Below are 14766 nucleotides of genomic sequence, written 5' to 3' on the forward strand. Positions count from 1 at the left end.
ACAGATTTGAAGTGTCATGTCAGTTGTACCAATGCAGTGACCTCTGACTTATTTGTGATTGCCTGGCTGCTGCCTGTCAGTCTGGAAAATGTTTGTTTGTTTAACTCTTACAGATGAGTCAAGTTATTTCAAAGCTGTAAATTACATGGGTCTCATGTGGTGAGTCTGTTTGTGTGCCTGTCGCTTCATATGAACTCAGCTTTTAGTGAAAAGGAAGAATTTCATATGTATTTTCACAGGATTCTTGTTGTCAAATAGGTGTGGTGTCAAAAATGTGCAAAAAAATTGGAAACCATCTTGATTTTCATGATGAAGCGCCCACAAAACCAAGATACGGGAATATCTTTATTTGCAATGCTAACAGTTGATCAGGATGTGATTTATGGATGTGGACAGCCATGACAGAACACCATTTTTAACTGGTTAATGTGAGCCAGGTGACCTCAAAGGATTGTGGTCCTTTACCATTAGGAAATGCAACTGGATTTCAGCTTTTAATGTGATCCTGGGATCAAAACCAAGAATAAGTCCATAATATTAATGAACATTTGGCACTGCCTCTCACATCCAAACCAGGACAGTGATGTCACACTTTTGTACAAAATACAGATAGAACAGAGTATTACCTGCAGTGTCCTGCCAGTGTTTTTTTTTTTCTTTTAGTTGTGGTCTGTTGAAAAGCACCACCATTATAGAAAACTTGCAGAGACATAGCAGTCGAACCTCTAAAATATTAATCATTGTTCTTTCTGCAGTCAGTAGAACAGCTCTTTGCTGTGTGGTACATACGTGTGGCATTACAACCTCAGGTCTCCTTAATCTTGGTTTGCAGTAGAGCTATTATTGCCCCAAAAAAGAATATTCATTCTAAGCCATAAGAATAAATATGTGAATTATTTAAATGAGTGGTCTCTTCTTTACACTTGTCATTATTCTGTGCAATGTGCAGAGAAATGAAATTCAGTTATTGTTCCTGATGTACAGAGCTGTGACAATTTAAAAAGCTGCAGGCTTATTTGTAGGTTTTGGGATTTGTGGAGGAAAATTATATGTGTATGTACCTTATATAGCTGTATAATATTGAGTATTTTGAAACAATATATGAACAGTGGTGTGCTCATAACTGTCGCCAAAAGCTGGATATTTTTTAATCTCTCACTAAAATTAGTACACCTGCAAATAAATGGTCGCATATTATACAGTTAAATAATGATTCATGCCACTTTTAATAACAAGGCTACTATTTACAATAAACATTTGAAAATCATTATTTGTATAGTTTAGAAATATACAAGATAGGTTTCAGCCTTGTCTTTCTACTTCAGTTGCAAGGTGTGTTATAGAGTGAATCTTTTTCATTTTGAGGGTGAAAGTGTAGGTTGGCAGTAAGGAAGTAATTAAAGGCTAAACATGTGGACGGAGCTAAATAGAAAGACCAGCATATTTGAGGTGAACGGCATAGAGATCACCGTGAAGGACATTCAGGAAAGTGGATACACATAGGGGGCAGTAATGGGTAGTAAAAGGCCAACCACCAGAAGGAATAAAGCAAAAAAGAAACGCTACATATTTTCGGCCTGTAGATGGTGGTGTTGCCTTTTTCGATTTGATTCTTTTCAACAGCGAAGAAGAGTCGTAGCCAAGTAGCACGTTAGTTAGTTGGTAATTGTTCCAGCCTTAGCAGGCAGCTGCTTGTCTTTACGTGGAAGATGAACGGGTTAAACGAGGAACCAATGGCACCACAAACCTTTCTTTACGGTGAGATACAGTCTTTATCTGTGTGTCTTTATTACATATTTTTCAAATTGCGTTTCATGTTAATTCCTACAGCATAAGGAAACGATAACCTTTACTGTGTAGCTGCACGTGGGCCCTTCCAGTGAAATGTGCTGTGTTTAACTTGGTACTAAAGTAAATAAAATGCCATATTTTTACATTTTTAGCTATTGATAAAATTCACAAGGAATAAGAGACTGAATTCTGGTGAGTAACTCTGTTTGCCACCACTTTGTCACACACGTGCTTGGATATCAGCATGGCGGCGCCCGTGGTGTACGTAGTGTTAATATTTTAGTATAATCCCTCCGCACCACGTTGAAGGTATAGTGTGGTTTGATTTACGTGTTTCGCAAAATTCAAACGTTGAAATGAGAGTTTGAGCTAAGAGTTTTCTCCTGACCGGAAAAAGAAAGAAGTCAACGTGGTTTCAAACGCACGCGGACCGCAAACCATCCCCCTCGTGGCTCATGTTGTAGGCTAAAGTCTAGACTATTTTTTGTCTCGACGTTTGTTCCTCATACTGTGGGTAAATAAATTCCTGTTATGGCATGAGGAATACGAATAGGCATTTGTGTAAATGATAAGTCTTGCTATACAGAGCCAAATTTGTGTCTTGTGTAACTTTTTAGAAATGTTAATTACAGGACATAAACAGGACAAAGGTTTAATTTGAACAACATTAACAGGATTTTTTTTTTTTTTTTTTTTTGTCACTCATTTTACTCTATATACACCTCGGGACGTCCCATCTTTTAATCATTCACTAATTTTATTTGTCTCTTCTGAATAGTTTAAAGATGGCACAAATTATGGTGTCATAGTTTCAGGTTGGACATAAAACTGTTAGTTTGTTGTCACTGCAAAAAACTCCAGAATTAATATACATTATCTCTGCATCCCTTTTGGTTTGCTTGTCTTAAATATCTTTTTCAGGTTGTGTGCTGGAATCTGGGAAGGAGGTAATTTTCAATCCAGAAGATGACGAGTTGGAACATCAGCTAGACTTGAGGATGGTAAGTACTGTGAAATAAATTTTCAATTCAATTTTTCCACCACTGATAACCACACAAGAAAAATTACAGCACTATACTGGAGTGCAAGAGCACATATCACTGGCATCAGCAGCACCAGCCCAACAGTACACAGACGCTGTATATGGATCCATCTTTAGCCTTTGAATTTCAGCTTTGGACCAAGAGTTGTTAGTCAAATGTAAACGGGTAAACACATTTTTTGATGTGTTGTTTCCTTTCCTTTCCTTTCTTTGTTTAAAAATTTCCCCTAGAGTGGTGTTTGATCAAAATCAACATTTAGAATTGATTTGGAATGCATTTGTGTGCCTCTTAAACATGTAAAATAACTAATAACTAAATACATGTTAATGTTTTTTGTTTTTATTTAAACAGTTGCTTTCATGACTTGACAGCAAGGAGTTAATGTTAGATATTCTAGCTGAAATAACTGATATTGTCACTAAATTCAGTATAAAAAAATTCAAACAACAAAGTGAACCTTATATAAACCATCCCTAAGTGCTGGTTTATATAACAGGAAACGCAGCAGTGCTCATTTGAGCAAATGGCTCAGGTGGAAAAGACCTTCAAAACGAACACTAATAATCAGATGTTCTCTTTGCTCTTCAGGCCTGTGTGGATCCCAGTACAAAAGATGAACTTCACATGGTGGAGGTGGAGGGACAGGATGCAGAGGGTCAGAAAATCAAGGCAGCACTAGTTTCCCTCAAGCCTTCTACCCTGCCAAGTGTATGTGTATTTTTTATTTTTTGTGTTTGTACAAAATGAAGTTTGTTTGGTTGTGCTACTCTGTTGTGTTCACTGTACATGACTTTTCTGGATTTTAACCCTTTAAGACCTGACACACAAAAAAAAGGGGAAGAAGGGGAAAAGAAAATACGGTCTTTATCCTTTTAACACAATATTTTAAAAAATAATTTTTTTTAGGGACATTTACCCTAATTAGTACTATTTATTTATTTATTTTTGTGTAAAGTGTAAATATCTGTTGGGCAGAAGACAAGTATACAGTTGTATTCGAAGGGATTTTGAGCAAACCTTTTCCATAAAGTGATTTATAATATCTCAGAATCTGAATGTATCAAATATGTCATGCTTGAGTGATTTACAGGATGTTCTGGTGATTAACAACTTGGCTGGAGTAACAGGTCTTTATTTTTTTCCAGGTGTGTCTTGGTGGATTCACAATCACTCCTCCAGCAGTTTTTCGTTTGAAAACAGGTTCAGGTCCGATCCACATCAGTGGACAACACCTTGTCAGTGAGTATTTGTTGGACTTTCATACAGAAATCAGTCCAATTTAAGAAACAGAGGTACCAAAGTACAACACACTAAACTTTAATGTTCCAAAATTGTTCTTAAAGTGATGGAAGCTGACCAGTCTTTTGATGAAGATGATGAGGAAGAAGAGGAAGAGGAGGAGGAGGAAGAAAATGTGAAAAGTTCAAAGAAAAGGCCTGCTTCATCCCCTGCCCCAAAATCTCAGGTAGGTTTAATTTGACAGTGTGTTGCCAAAATTTCTACCCAAAATGGTTGTCATGGTTACAAAGAAGTGACATCTGATCTCTCTTACAGAAAAAAGTCAAAATGGACGTTGAGGAAGATGAGGATGATGACGAGGAGGGTGATGATGAGTAAGGGTGTTAGCATTTATATTGTAAAATAAGGCTGGGTGATGTGACAATGTATATCATCTAGGCGATAGAAAATGTTGTTTCATGTGAGGCTCTATCGTTTACGCCACTATAAGGTGCTTTACTGCAGTATTTTCTGTCAAGATGCGCTTTACAGTATACATGCTGAATATATAAACAAAAATGGAGAAAGACTGTAGCAGACGTGTTTCAGAGCAGGGTAATTCACTAAAAGATGACCAGCCAATTTGACTGATGAGTTTGCTCATAAGAGGGGAAAATTCTGTCGCATGGATGCGGTTTGGATATAAAAAGACCGACATGGAACTGATAACAGACTAGCGTACAGTCAAGACAACGAACTCAGTTTATCACCTGTGCAAGAATAGTCAGAGTTAAAGCAGCGTCAAGTAGTGTCAAAAACGCTCATAATAAACTCCAGACGCAAATGCTGCAACAGGCATTTACCTGTGAAACGTCATACTGCCATATTTCCCCCAGATAGATCACTGCTGCCGTTGCACATCTGACTAATAACTGATGACTGACACAAGATTATACAAACAATTATATATTGTTATGGGGATATAAAACAGCTATATTGTGATGAGATTTTGGTCATATCGCCCAGCCCTACTGTGAAACAGTAATTCCTTCCTAAATTTGGGTGCACTCCAAACACATGACACTATACACAATAGCTTAAATTAAATAGTTCTATTATTTTTATGATTATTATTGTTTGTTATATCACTGCCCTCATTTTCAGTTGATATGTTCAGTATTCTGTATAGATGTGCGTAGGGCTGGGGGGCATTGCAGTATGTTTTTTTTTTTTTAAAAAAACGTGTTTTCTGTGTTGTTCAAGCCCCATTTTGAAAATTTTGGTTTCCGTCAGTTTCCTAAGCATACCACTTGTAACTGCATTGACAATTATGTCTTTCTTTTTTTTAATTATAATTATCAGCTGAGGTCAAATTTTAAAATAATATTGAACAGCCCCAGGTTTAACAGCTTTTTTTTTTCTCGTCTTGCATTGACTAATTGACTTGAGTATCAGAGGAGTAGAAATCATACAGCTAGTATGACCATCAGACTTGCACAGAATATTCCAGAAGTTATTGTGCCTTTAGTTTTTTAAAATGCAATGTGACTGAATTGTCAAATTACTAATGTAGTACGTGTTCATATCGTCTTTAGTTTAAGTGAGCTGGAGTTTTCATTTCTTTGACATATGTTGGAGTGAAGATGCATTTTCCATCACTGTTTACGTGTTGCTGTTCAGTACAAGTCACTGTCTTGTTTGCCATAATAAACTGTTTCCCGTCCCAGGGAGGATGATGAGGAAGAGGATAATGATGAAGAAAGTGAAGCAGATGAATCACCTGTCAAGGCAAGTGAACACAGTACAGATGTCCTTTCTTAGTATTGTAAACTGATTTAATGTGTTTGCTTAGTAATGACCGTCTCTGGGTTCCAACAGGCCAAACCAACACCGACTAAACAGAAAGCCCCCGCTCAGAATGGCAAGAGCTCTGCACCCAGCACTCCAGCAAAGAAGCAGGTATCCGCTGTTTGTTGTTGTTGTTGGTTTTATTCTAACTAAACTTCTTCAATCCACTCTCTTCTGCTTTGTACTTCAGCGATAAGTTTATGGGACTTGTTGATATTTTAGAAAACTCTAAGCAGCATTGCTTTTATTCATTTAATTGCAGGAAAAGACCCCTAAAGGGAAGGGTGAAAAGTCCCCTAGAACGGCAACACCCAAAGTACCTTTAACACTTCCTGAGATTAAAGCCAAGATGATGGAAGCGGTGAAGAAGGTTGGTATACGGTTATTATTTTTCTTCTGAAAAGAAATGTGGATGATTAAAGATCCTGTTTTTATTGTTTGCTCGTACAGGGGGTAGCATTACCGAAAGCCCAGCCCAAATTTGAGAACTTTATGAAGCATGGTCATAAAGTCTCAGACCCCAAGGTATAGTACACATTCACACTGGAAGAAAAATGTTTGATGTCCAAATGTGTAAAACTATACATATTTGTTGAATGAGTAAAATACACATGGTTATTTAATGAAATTGTCACTGAAAAAAAATTATCCCAACTTTCCAACACAATTTAATTTTTGTCAGTGTTAGGCTGCCATGTTAACATCCCTGTTTCTGTCTGTAGGTTATTGCTGAGCTGTGGAAGTGGAGGCAGACATTGAAGGAAGAAAAATAACTGACTTCTTTTAATCTGTTTTATGACGTGTTCATACCCATAGCGCCTGTCAAACCCTCAAAAAGCCAAGCTCTGTGCCTCACACTTTCCTTTAAATCGTTTTGAAACCTACCTACTCTTCTGGATGGGGAGACTGGGAGATATGGTGTTAGTACATTATTGGTATACATCTTTCCACTTCAATCACCAACTTATCAGGTCAAAGTAATTAATTGGTTTGTTTAATAAACCTCAGTGGAGCTAACTCGCATGTTTCAATTGCTGTGCGTGTGTCAGTTCAGTTCTTGTTGGGTTGTTTCCACCAGAATGCTGCTTTTTCCCTTAAGTTTTGTTTCCACATTTACTGTTGACTTGGCCAATTCAGGAACAGATTTTCATCCCTTACAAACCACATGCAAAACTAATAACTGTCAAGAAAATGAATTGTCAAAATCCTTTTTAACACTTCCTACACCCTGCTGGGCCAAAAGAAAAGAAATTACACAGTAACACTTTGTTAGACTTACTTTACGTATAAACAGTGACACATCTAGTGTGGTGTAGTTTAAATAAGCCAATGTCAAATTATATTTGCTCAGTGAAATCTAATCTGCCTCCTACCCTTTATTTTTTTTTTTTTACTTTTTGTCAGCAGCTAACGTTAGCTATGATCATGCTGTTCGCCCGTTACTATACCAGCTTTTCTGACATCATTTTTGCTCTGCACTTTGGTGAAAACACAACTTGTTTAGATGTTTTCTGAATGTTAATGCTACTTTGAGATTCCGAGCATCACCCCAAGATAACAAACTTGTTTCAGAAGCAAAAACGTCTTGTCATCCGTTTTACCGTCCAGAAATATGAGACCATTTTGGTATTAATGGGCTGAATTAACCTTTTGAGGTATGAAATCCCACCTGTCTCAGCTCAGTTGGAGATCTGTTTGCCTTCTGTTACCATGACTACAGAGAGCCAATAGGCCAAAGGTTGTGTACTTTGAAGAGAGAGACTGCATCTGTGAGGGAGTTTGCAAATGATTTGTCTTGAATTCCAGTGTGTTCAAAGCTCCTTTGAGTGTGTTAGATAAAAATGTAAATGTAGGTGCATGAGGCCTGTAGGAGCAGAAGACCATTCCATGCTGAGGGGTTGAACAGTCAAAATCCATTAAAATTGAAAGTTGTAGATCTGTTTGCCATTTCTCTTCAATTAGACTGATGTATTTCATTCTCCAATTTAAATGGAGTATTTTACCTTTTTCTTTGCAATAATTTGCTATTAAAAATTCATGAAGAAAAAAGCTGTCCTGTTTCTTGACACATTGTAAGATTTTATGTCTTAAAGTTTGCAGAAACATTCTTAAAACTACAAGTTGAGGGAGTATTGGCAGTCTTGGATTTGGATTTGTCAGCTGCTAATAAATCTGACTTTGTTCTGAGATGTTTTGTGGAGATTTTTTTTTCCTCTTCCATTTTTCTAAAATGTGCACATACCACACTGTGTAGTTATTTGTATGTTGTTCAAGAACTCAGGTACATCTGTCTTCTTTTTTTTTTTTTTCTTAAGTGTAGACTCCATTCACATGTCTGTAGAATGGGATGGTTTATATTCTGTTTAAGGGTAATTTGGGATCAACCACCATCCACCCACTTAACTTGGGTTTTAGGATGATTAATTCCATTCTCATTTCAGTTATTATGCACTTGATTCCACCAATATAATGTATTGATCTATATGTGAGAAATAAGCATAGCAGTTAAGTCATTTAACAAAACACCCTTCCATGTAAGGGTCATTTAAAGCCACCGTCCACTAGATGTCATGCAACTGCATGTTTGTAATGGTTATTCAGCTTTAGCTTAAGACTTTATTTTTCACATCTATATAACATAAGTAGAAGAAATATGAATGTAATCCAATGTAAAGTTTAATAACCATACCGCATTCAGAGTTCCTTGGAACCGAAAAGTTACTATCACAAAGAGGTATGTTATTCCAATGCATTTCAGGACTTATGAATATTTTTAGATCACAAGCAGAAGGCTTGAGAAGCAAGGGTACAAGAGAAAAAGCTGAACGCAAGAAAGGAGGAGTTTGTGTTCAAAATGAAAGGAAAGGGCTGGGTGAAGGAGAGGAATTGGAATTTCTGCCTCTGCCTCATGAAGGGTGGGACGGTTAGAAACTTGAACCACAGCTGGAAGAAGGGAGTGGTGCATTATTTTATTTTAAAATGTTTTCAAAGTATTTAATCGAGCAGATTATCAGAATACTTATGCTGACTTTCATTTTCTGTAGTTTCCATTATCCCACTTACTTCATCTCTTGTGTGTGTACCTAAAAGACTGTTTACAGAAGTAGTGCGTTTGTGTTGTAACATCTGGTGTTAAAAGATAGATTCACAATCTCTATTTTTCCCATTAAATTGACTTTATAATATGGAATTAATTTGCCTTTGTAAAAATATTTAAAAAGACTGTTGTGTTTTTTTTTCTGCACAATTGCTGTTTAGAAAAGCCTTACATACTGAGGTGTATCAGATAAGGTGTGCATTGACCCTTGATCAAATCACTCAGGTTGGATATTTTATGGAAAAATAAGTTAATTTTCAATCTGCATTGCCTTTTACGAGAGAACTAAGATATTCATGTTGGTCAGCAAGACTTATTGTGTTTCAAGTTGAACTACGTTTTGGTACACGTGAAATTTGCCTGATATGTTTAGTTCTTTATTCTGTATAGGGAAGCCACATGCTTTCCATGATGAAACTATGCTGTGTACATATTCTAAAACGAGTGACTACAATTTAAAATCTATTGTCGTAAGTCAACTTCTCAAAGAAGTAATGTTTTATTTCATAAAGCATGTGTTGAATTTTAGTCACATGTTCACCTCTAGCCTATTCTTATTCGTGAAGTTACCTCTTAATGAATGTATCATTTGCAGGCAGAATAATAAAGTACTAGAAAGCACAAAATTATAAAATGCAGTGACTCAGTAGCTCTGCTTTGCTTTATTGCGACTAAAAGCCCTACCCAACCCTGCTGATTAGATTACAGGAACCAACCATAGATGGAACCAACAGATGTTTTATGGTCGGAAGTGATGCAGGGAGACAAACCTTTGCCAGGAAAAACAAAAACGATTAAATGAGTAATTCTCACTGGATGAATGATTAGGAAAAGTATCTGCTCACACGTAAAACATTCAGATTTTCTAGGCAATGTTCCTACCAGTTTACATAGCAAACATGGTAGTGAAATAAGGAACTATAATTTTTTTGTTTGAAAATTGAGGTGGACTGAGGCCAGAAGTTATGGTCACATAGAAACAAAACAAGTATCATTGGGTTTATTGATCAGAGACTGTTGAGCAAAATGAGAACAAATCTAAGTTTAACTTGAAGATTTTATTTACAAGAATAACTTCAAAACATGTGAAAGAAAATTAAACATAACCTTTTTAAGGCTTTCTGGAAAAAGGTATTAGAACAAATACACATTAAATAAACTTTTCCCCATGTACACCACAAGATGGCAGTCAAAACTAACTTAGGGTTTATCAGCCAGTACTGTGTACTCGTGGATTCTGGCACCTGAAGGAAGATTGCTTCCAGCTTAGGGAAAGAACATGGTTTCTACCTGGGCAGGAAAACTGTTTGCAAGTTGAATTTACAGCATAATCTTTGAATACAGACACCACGATAGATTCCACATCTTTATTGCTCTGCGACATCTAGGGCAGCATGTTTTAAGTGCGAGTTCTGTTCGGTGTCTCTAGGATACTCGTCTATTTTGCTTGAACTCCAATTTAATCAAAAACACAATAGGTGGAGTACTTTGAGCCACATTTTAAATAAAAAAGTGAAGTGCTGAGATTTTCCAAAGTAAGGTTTTCTTTTTTTATTTTGTATACAAGACAAAACATCACAATTTCATGTTAAAAAAAAAAAAAAATAAAGAGGAAAGAAAGCCAACATAAGCCAAGCTTCACAAGGTCAAACATTTGCCATATCTTAGGACTCAGGTCAGTAGGAATATTGGTCGTTTGAGTTATGTACATTAGTAATCAAAAGAAAGAAAAACTGAATACAGTTTCATTTAAAGAAAAGTACAAAAATATGCTATTGTTTGGCGATCAAGACCATTATGCATTCAGGATGTAAGAAGTACCGTCTCATTTCCATCCAGTACGAGTGAGGAGTTTAACATAAAAGCTGTACATCATCTGAGTTTTACCATAATTTAACCAGTTAACTATATGCAGAGTACACATAAATAAAAATTGTGGAGTACTGTTCCAAACAAAACCAATATGAAGTAAACAGACATTTAAAAGCTTGATAAATGTTAAAATGAATGTTAAAACCTTCGTTTCACATTAAAAAAAACTTGTACTCTTTGCACACATTTTTTCAAAACAGATTAAATCTTTGGGCTAAACTGATGATATAAACTGTTCCTTTAAACTGCAACTAATTCCTGCTCAGATGTAACTTTTGTCACTGGGAGGTCGGGACACGGCTGATCTGGTCATGGGAATATTGGATTGAGGAGCCTTGCTGTTTTTTGAGCAGGATGCTGCCAGCATAGCACCTCCCACTACAGCCAGGAACGCTCCAGCCCAGGCAATGAAGATGGCAGATCCAAACTCATACCTTAAGAGAAATTTGAGGGAAAAAAAAAAAAAAAAAAAAAAAAAAAAAAAAAAAAAACATGAAACATTTTTTTTTTTTAATAAAAACTCAACTTTTAGGGAGAATCTTCACATAAAAGCAGAGGAATCATTTCATTTTTCAAACACTAACCTTGTATTGACAGGTGTGAAAGGGTCGTAGAAGGCTCTGACGATGTCGTTGGCATACCATGAGCAGGCAATAATGGAGCACAAGGCTGTGGGAGAATTTAAAAGAAAAAGAAAAAAAAAAAGATAACCAATAAAGTGAATTGTGAGGAAGGGGTGGTTCAAGAGATGTGACCGAAAGGCTTCTTACCTCCAATTAGAATAATGATGCCACCAGTCATTGCAATGCGGCTCTTGCGGACCTTGTCGTCACCGCCACAGTTGGTGCACTTCATCCCCATGCAGGACACACCCAGACCAGCCAACGTTACAATGATACTCACAACCATGAGGGCTCGGGTTGCTTGGAGGGCACCTGGAGAATAAAACAGGATCTATTAAGTTAAGTTACAGTGAATACTTTGGCACACTTCTGATCAACTAAAGGGTTTTTTTTTTTTTTTTCCTTTTCAACAATACAGTTTAATTTCAGACAGAAGCTACTATGCTGTACACAAACATTATCCATTCAGTGAACAGAGTTTCCATTTCTTGCCACTCCCTCAACACAGAAACTGGCTCCAAGCGGAAGCCCAAAGAAACTCCAGAGGGGGGTGGAAGGGAGGTGGTGTGTGAGTGTGCATGCATGAAAGGCTGAAAACAGGTCTAACCAGGTGTCAGGTTTCAATATAAGGAAGACGCTCCCTTTTCCAGCTACTCACAGCACATTAAAAACAGCGAGTGAACTTTTTATTATCACTTAAGCAGGAAAAATTAAAGCTTGTTGAATTTTTCCAAGTATTCAGTTACTGTCTTGGACCCTGAACAAGCTCCTCTTTATTTAGAGAGGGTTAGATATTACAAATACAGCTTTAATTCCAGTTTTATACAAGTTGCTTTGATGAGCTGGTACAGTAAGTGGATCAAGTTTGTAAAAATAAAATGTATATAAAACACTATTCAGACATTTGATCTCCAAAGCCATCAATCAGTTGAACCGGAAGTATGCACACTGCCGTAACTGCCACCCTTCACCCTACCATTAACCCATTTACCTGCAGACTCGTTGAAACAAAAAGGCCCTGACAAAAGCAGTTTGGTGGCAGTTAATGTCTTAAAATCTGAAGTAGCATTAGAATTTTGGATTTCTTTGACACTAGCATTTGTCAAAGGTCATTTTGATGAAACTGATGTGAAACTACAGTCGTGACTCTTGTGACCTGTAGGCCTACTCAAAGCTGACTTGACTAGACGTTGAACTATGCAGCAGGTGTTTAACCTTTAACTACAAGTAAGGCAACCTGCTAAGATTTCAACCAACAGGAGTAGGGCAACTGCTCCGGTTTAAGCAGAACCAGTGCCCAGGTGGAAACCTGTTGCGCACGTCCCCGCTTTGTACGCACAGAAAACTAACTTATTTAAAAAGTTTTCTTACAATTCCTTACAAAGGCAGATTTCATCCACACAGCTGCTGTGACATTTGTTTTTGGTCGCACCTTTTAGATATCAGCGGAGACCAAAACCTGTTTGTCAAGGCCAGAAGTACCGAAATCCTGAACCCAGCAAATACACGTTATCTAAACACTTCAATGTAGTGTATAAGACCAGTTATTAGTTGTTTTTTGTTGTTGTTGTTGTTGTTATTATTCCCGCAGGTGCAAGTTATCCTTAAATCATTCTCCCCCCCCCGCAGGCATCACAGATTGAAAAGTGATGAAGAGGAAGAATGGGGGAGGGGAGGAAACTCCCTTTTAACGGCTTTTCAAGCCAATATTCCCACCAACAGCCTCACTTTTAGAAAGAATTCATGAGGTAGAAAGAAAATGTTAATCATTGGCTTTACTCACTGTTGAGCTGGAGGATTGAGTCGTACACTTTGCACTGCATTTGCCCGGTGCTCTGGAACGCACATGACATCCACAGTCCTTCATACATGGACACTGCCGTGATGATGTTCGACCCAACGAAAGCGGACATCTTCCACTGGGGCATAATGGTACCAACTATCAGTCCAATCATGCCCAGAAGAGCCAGGGCGAATCCCAAAATCTGAAGACCCGAGTTGGCCATTACAAATCCTCTTTGTTCTTTGTCCGAGCTGAATTCAAGTCCACAGAAGATCACCTCCACCTGTTCAAGTTGGGAACCTTTCTCCCTTTTAAACTCAGGAGATTGTAAAAGAAAAAGTTTCCTTTGTTGATAAAAACTTCGCTCCTTTTTCGTCTTTCGATGTGTTCCTTCGCCTTCTGTAAATAAATTAACTCAAAATGGCGATGTCTAACTATGAAATAGTCCCTCGGTGATTCCTGGCGCACCTGTTCTCTTGCTGCACCTGTACTGGGGCGGAGGCAAAGCGGGAGTGCGCTTATGAGGCGGTTTCTGTGGCAGGTAGGCGGGGACGCGCACGCAGTATCGACTCATCAGGCGTAAAAACGAACACCTGAAGTTTCGTGATGTCATTGTTTCTCAAAACACAGCTCCACACCGCGGAAAAGCAACATGGACATGACATCATAACAACATCCTGCTTCACATCATAAATGATTTCAGATGATACCGTAGATCTTCAGAGGATTTGGTTCGTATTATTTTAATGGTCTAAATCTGAAATATGGTCAGACAGGAAATGTTAGATATTCATATTGTATTAAAGCTGGACTGAATTTTATGTGTAGTCTTCCTACTAATAATACAAGTGGTTCATAAATCATAACCTGTAATTGGAACACAAGAAATCATTTGGATTTCAATTTCCAGATGACTTCATACAGATGAGTCAAAGGTTTTTATCTGCTCTCTCTCTCTATCTTCAGCAGTTTTCAACATTTCTAAGAGTTTCTAAAGACACACCTCTTTTTTCCTCACATGAAAAAGTAACTAAATTCTTATTCACTGTTATTATTTAAAAATTATTTGGTTTATGTTATTTTAATGGTCTCAATCTGAAACATGATCAGACAGGAAATGTCTTCTCAAATGTACTGTTTAGGGTGTTCATTATGGTTTTAAAAAAACAAGTTGAAAGACTGAATTTTCAGTATAATTCTAAAAACACAAGTCCATACAGATGACTCAAATCAAATCTGGTCTCTCGGTATCTTCAGCAGCTTTCAACATTTGTAAGATTATTTAAAGACACACCTCTTTTTTCTCCTTTTTCCCACGGCTAAAACATGCCTTAAAAAAAAAGAAACGAAAGTATTTTTCATTATTTAATAATTATTTATTTCTATATGAGAGAATAATTTAACACATTCAAGATTTAGGTTACAAGCCAGTACACATATGAAGAGTACAAATGAAATAACATCAAAGAAAGAAGGTAAAACTTCCCTTTT

At 37.1% G+C, this 14766-nt stretch overlaps 2 protein-coding genes across 2 annotated transcripts; one reads left to right on the forward strand and one right to left on the reverse strand.

The window, feature by feature from the left end:
• Positions 1–1625: 1625 nt before the first annotated feature.
• npm1a (nucleophosmin 1a) lies at positions 1626–8081 on the forward strand. Its single transcript, XM_079247252.1, has 11 exons — positions 1626–1758; positions 2713–2792; positions 3423–3542; positions 3980–4073; positions 4178–4299; positions 4389–4447; positions 5780–5840; positions 5931–6011; positions 6163–6270; positions 6351–6425; positions 6623–8081. The coding sequence occupies exons 1-11, from the start codon at positions 1710–1712 to the stop codon at positions 6671–6673; spliced, it is 900 nt and encodes a 299-aa protein (XP_079103378.1). The 5' UTR covers positions 1626–1709; the 3' UTR covers positions 6674–8081.
• Positions 8082–11131: 3050 nt separating this feature from the next.
• cldn7b (claudin 7b) lies at positions 11132–13498 on the reverse strand (the record flags this gene model as incomplete). The annotated part of the gene is made up of 4 exons (XM_079247444.1): positions 11132–11303; positions 11454–11538; positions 11640–11804; positions 13276–13498. The coding sequence occupies 4 exons, from the start codon at positions 13496–13498 to the stop codon at positions 11132–11134; spliced, it is 645 nt and encodes a 214-aa protein (XP_079103570.1).
• Between the last annotated feature and the right edge of the window lie 1268 nt (positions 13499–14766).

Source organism: Telmatherina bonti (genome assembly GCF_933228915.1).
Source record: "Telmatherina bonti genome assembly, chromosome: 10".
Taxonomy (NCBI): Eukaryota; Metazoa; Chordata; class Actinopteri; order Atheriniformes; family Telmatherinidae; genus Telmatherina; species Telmatherina bonti.

What these genes read in the sequence shown, in the direction of transcription:
- npm1a (XM_079247252.1), top strand. Translation starts at nt 1,710, where the DNA reads ATGAACGGGTTAAACGAGGAACCAATGGCACCACAAACCTTTCTTTAC. An exon ending in CCCCTGCCCCAAAATCTCAG is followed by an intron (nt 4,300 to 4,388) that starts GTAGGTTTAATT and finishes TCTCTCTTACAG; the next exon opens with AAAAAAGTCAAAATGGACGT. An exon ending in TGATGGAAGCGGTGAAGAAG is followed by an intron (nt 6,271 to 6,350) that starts GTTGGTATACGG and finishes TTGCTCGTACAG; the next exon opens with GGGGTAGCATTACCGAAAGC.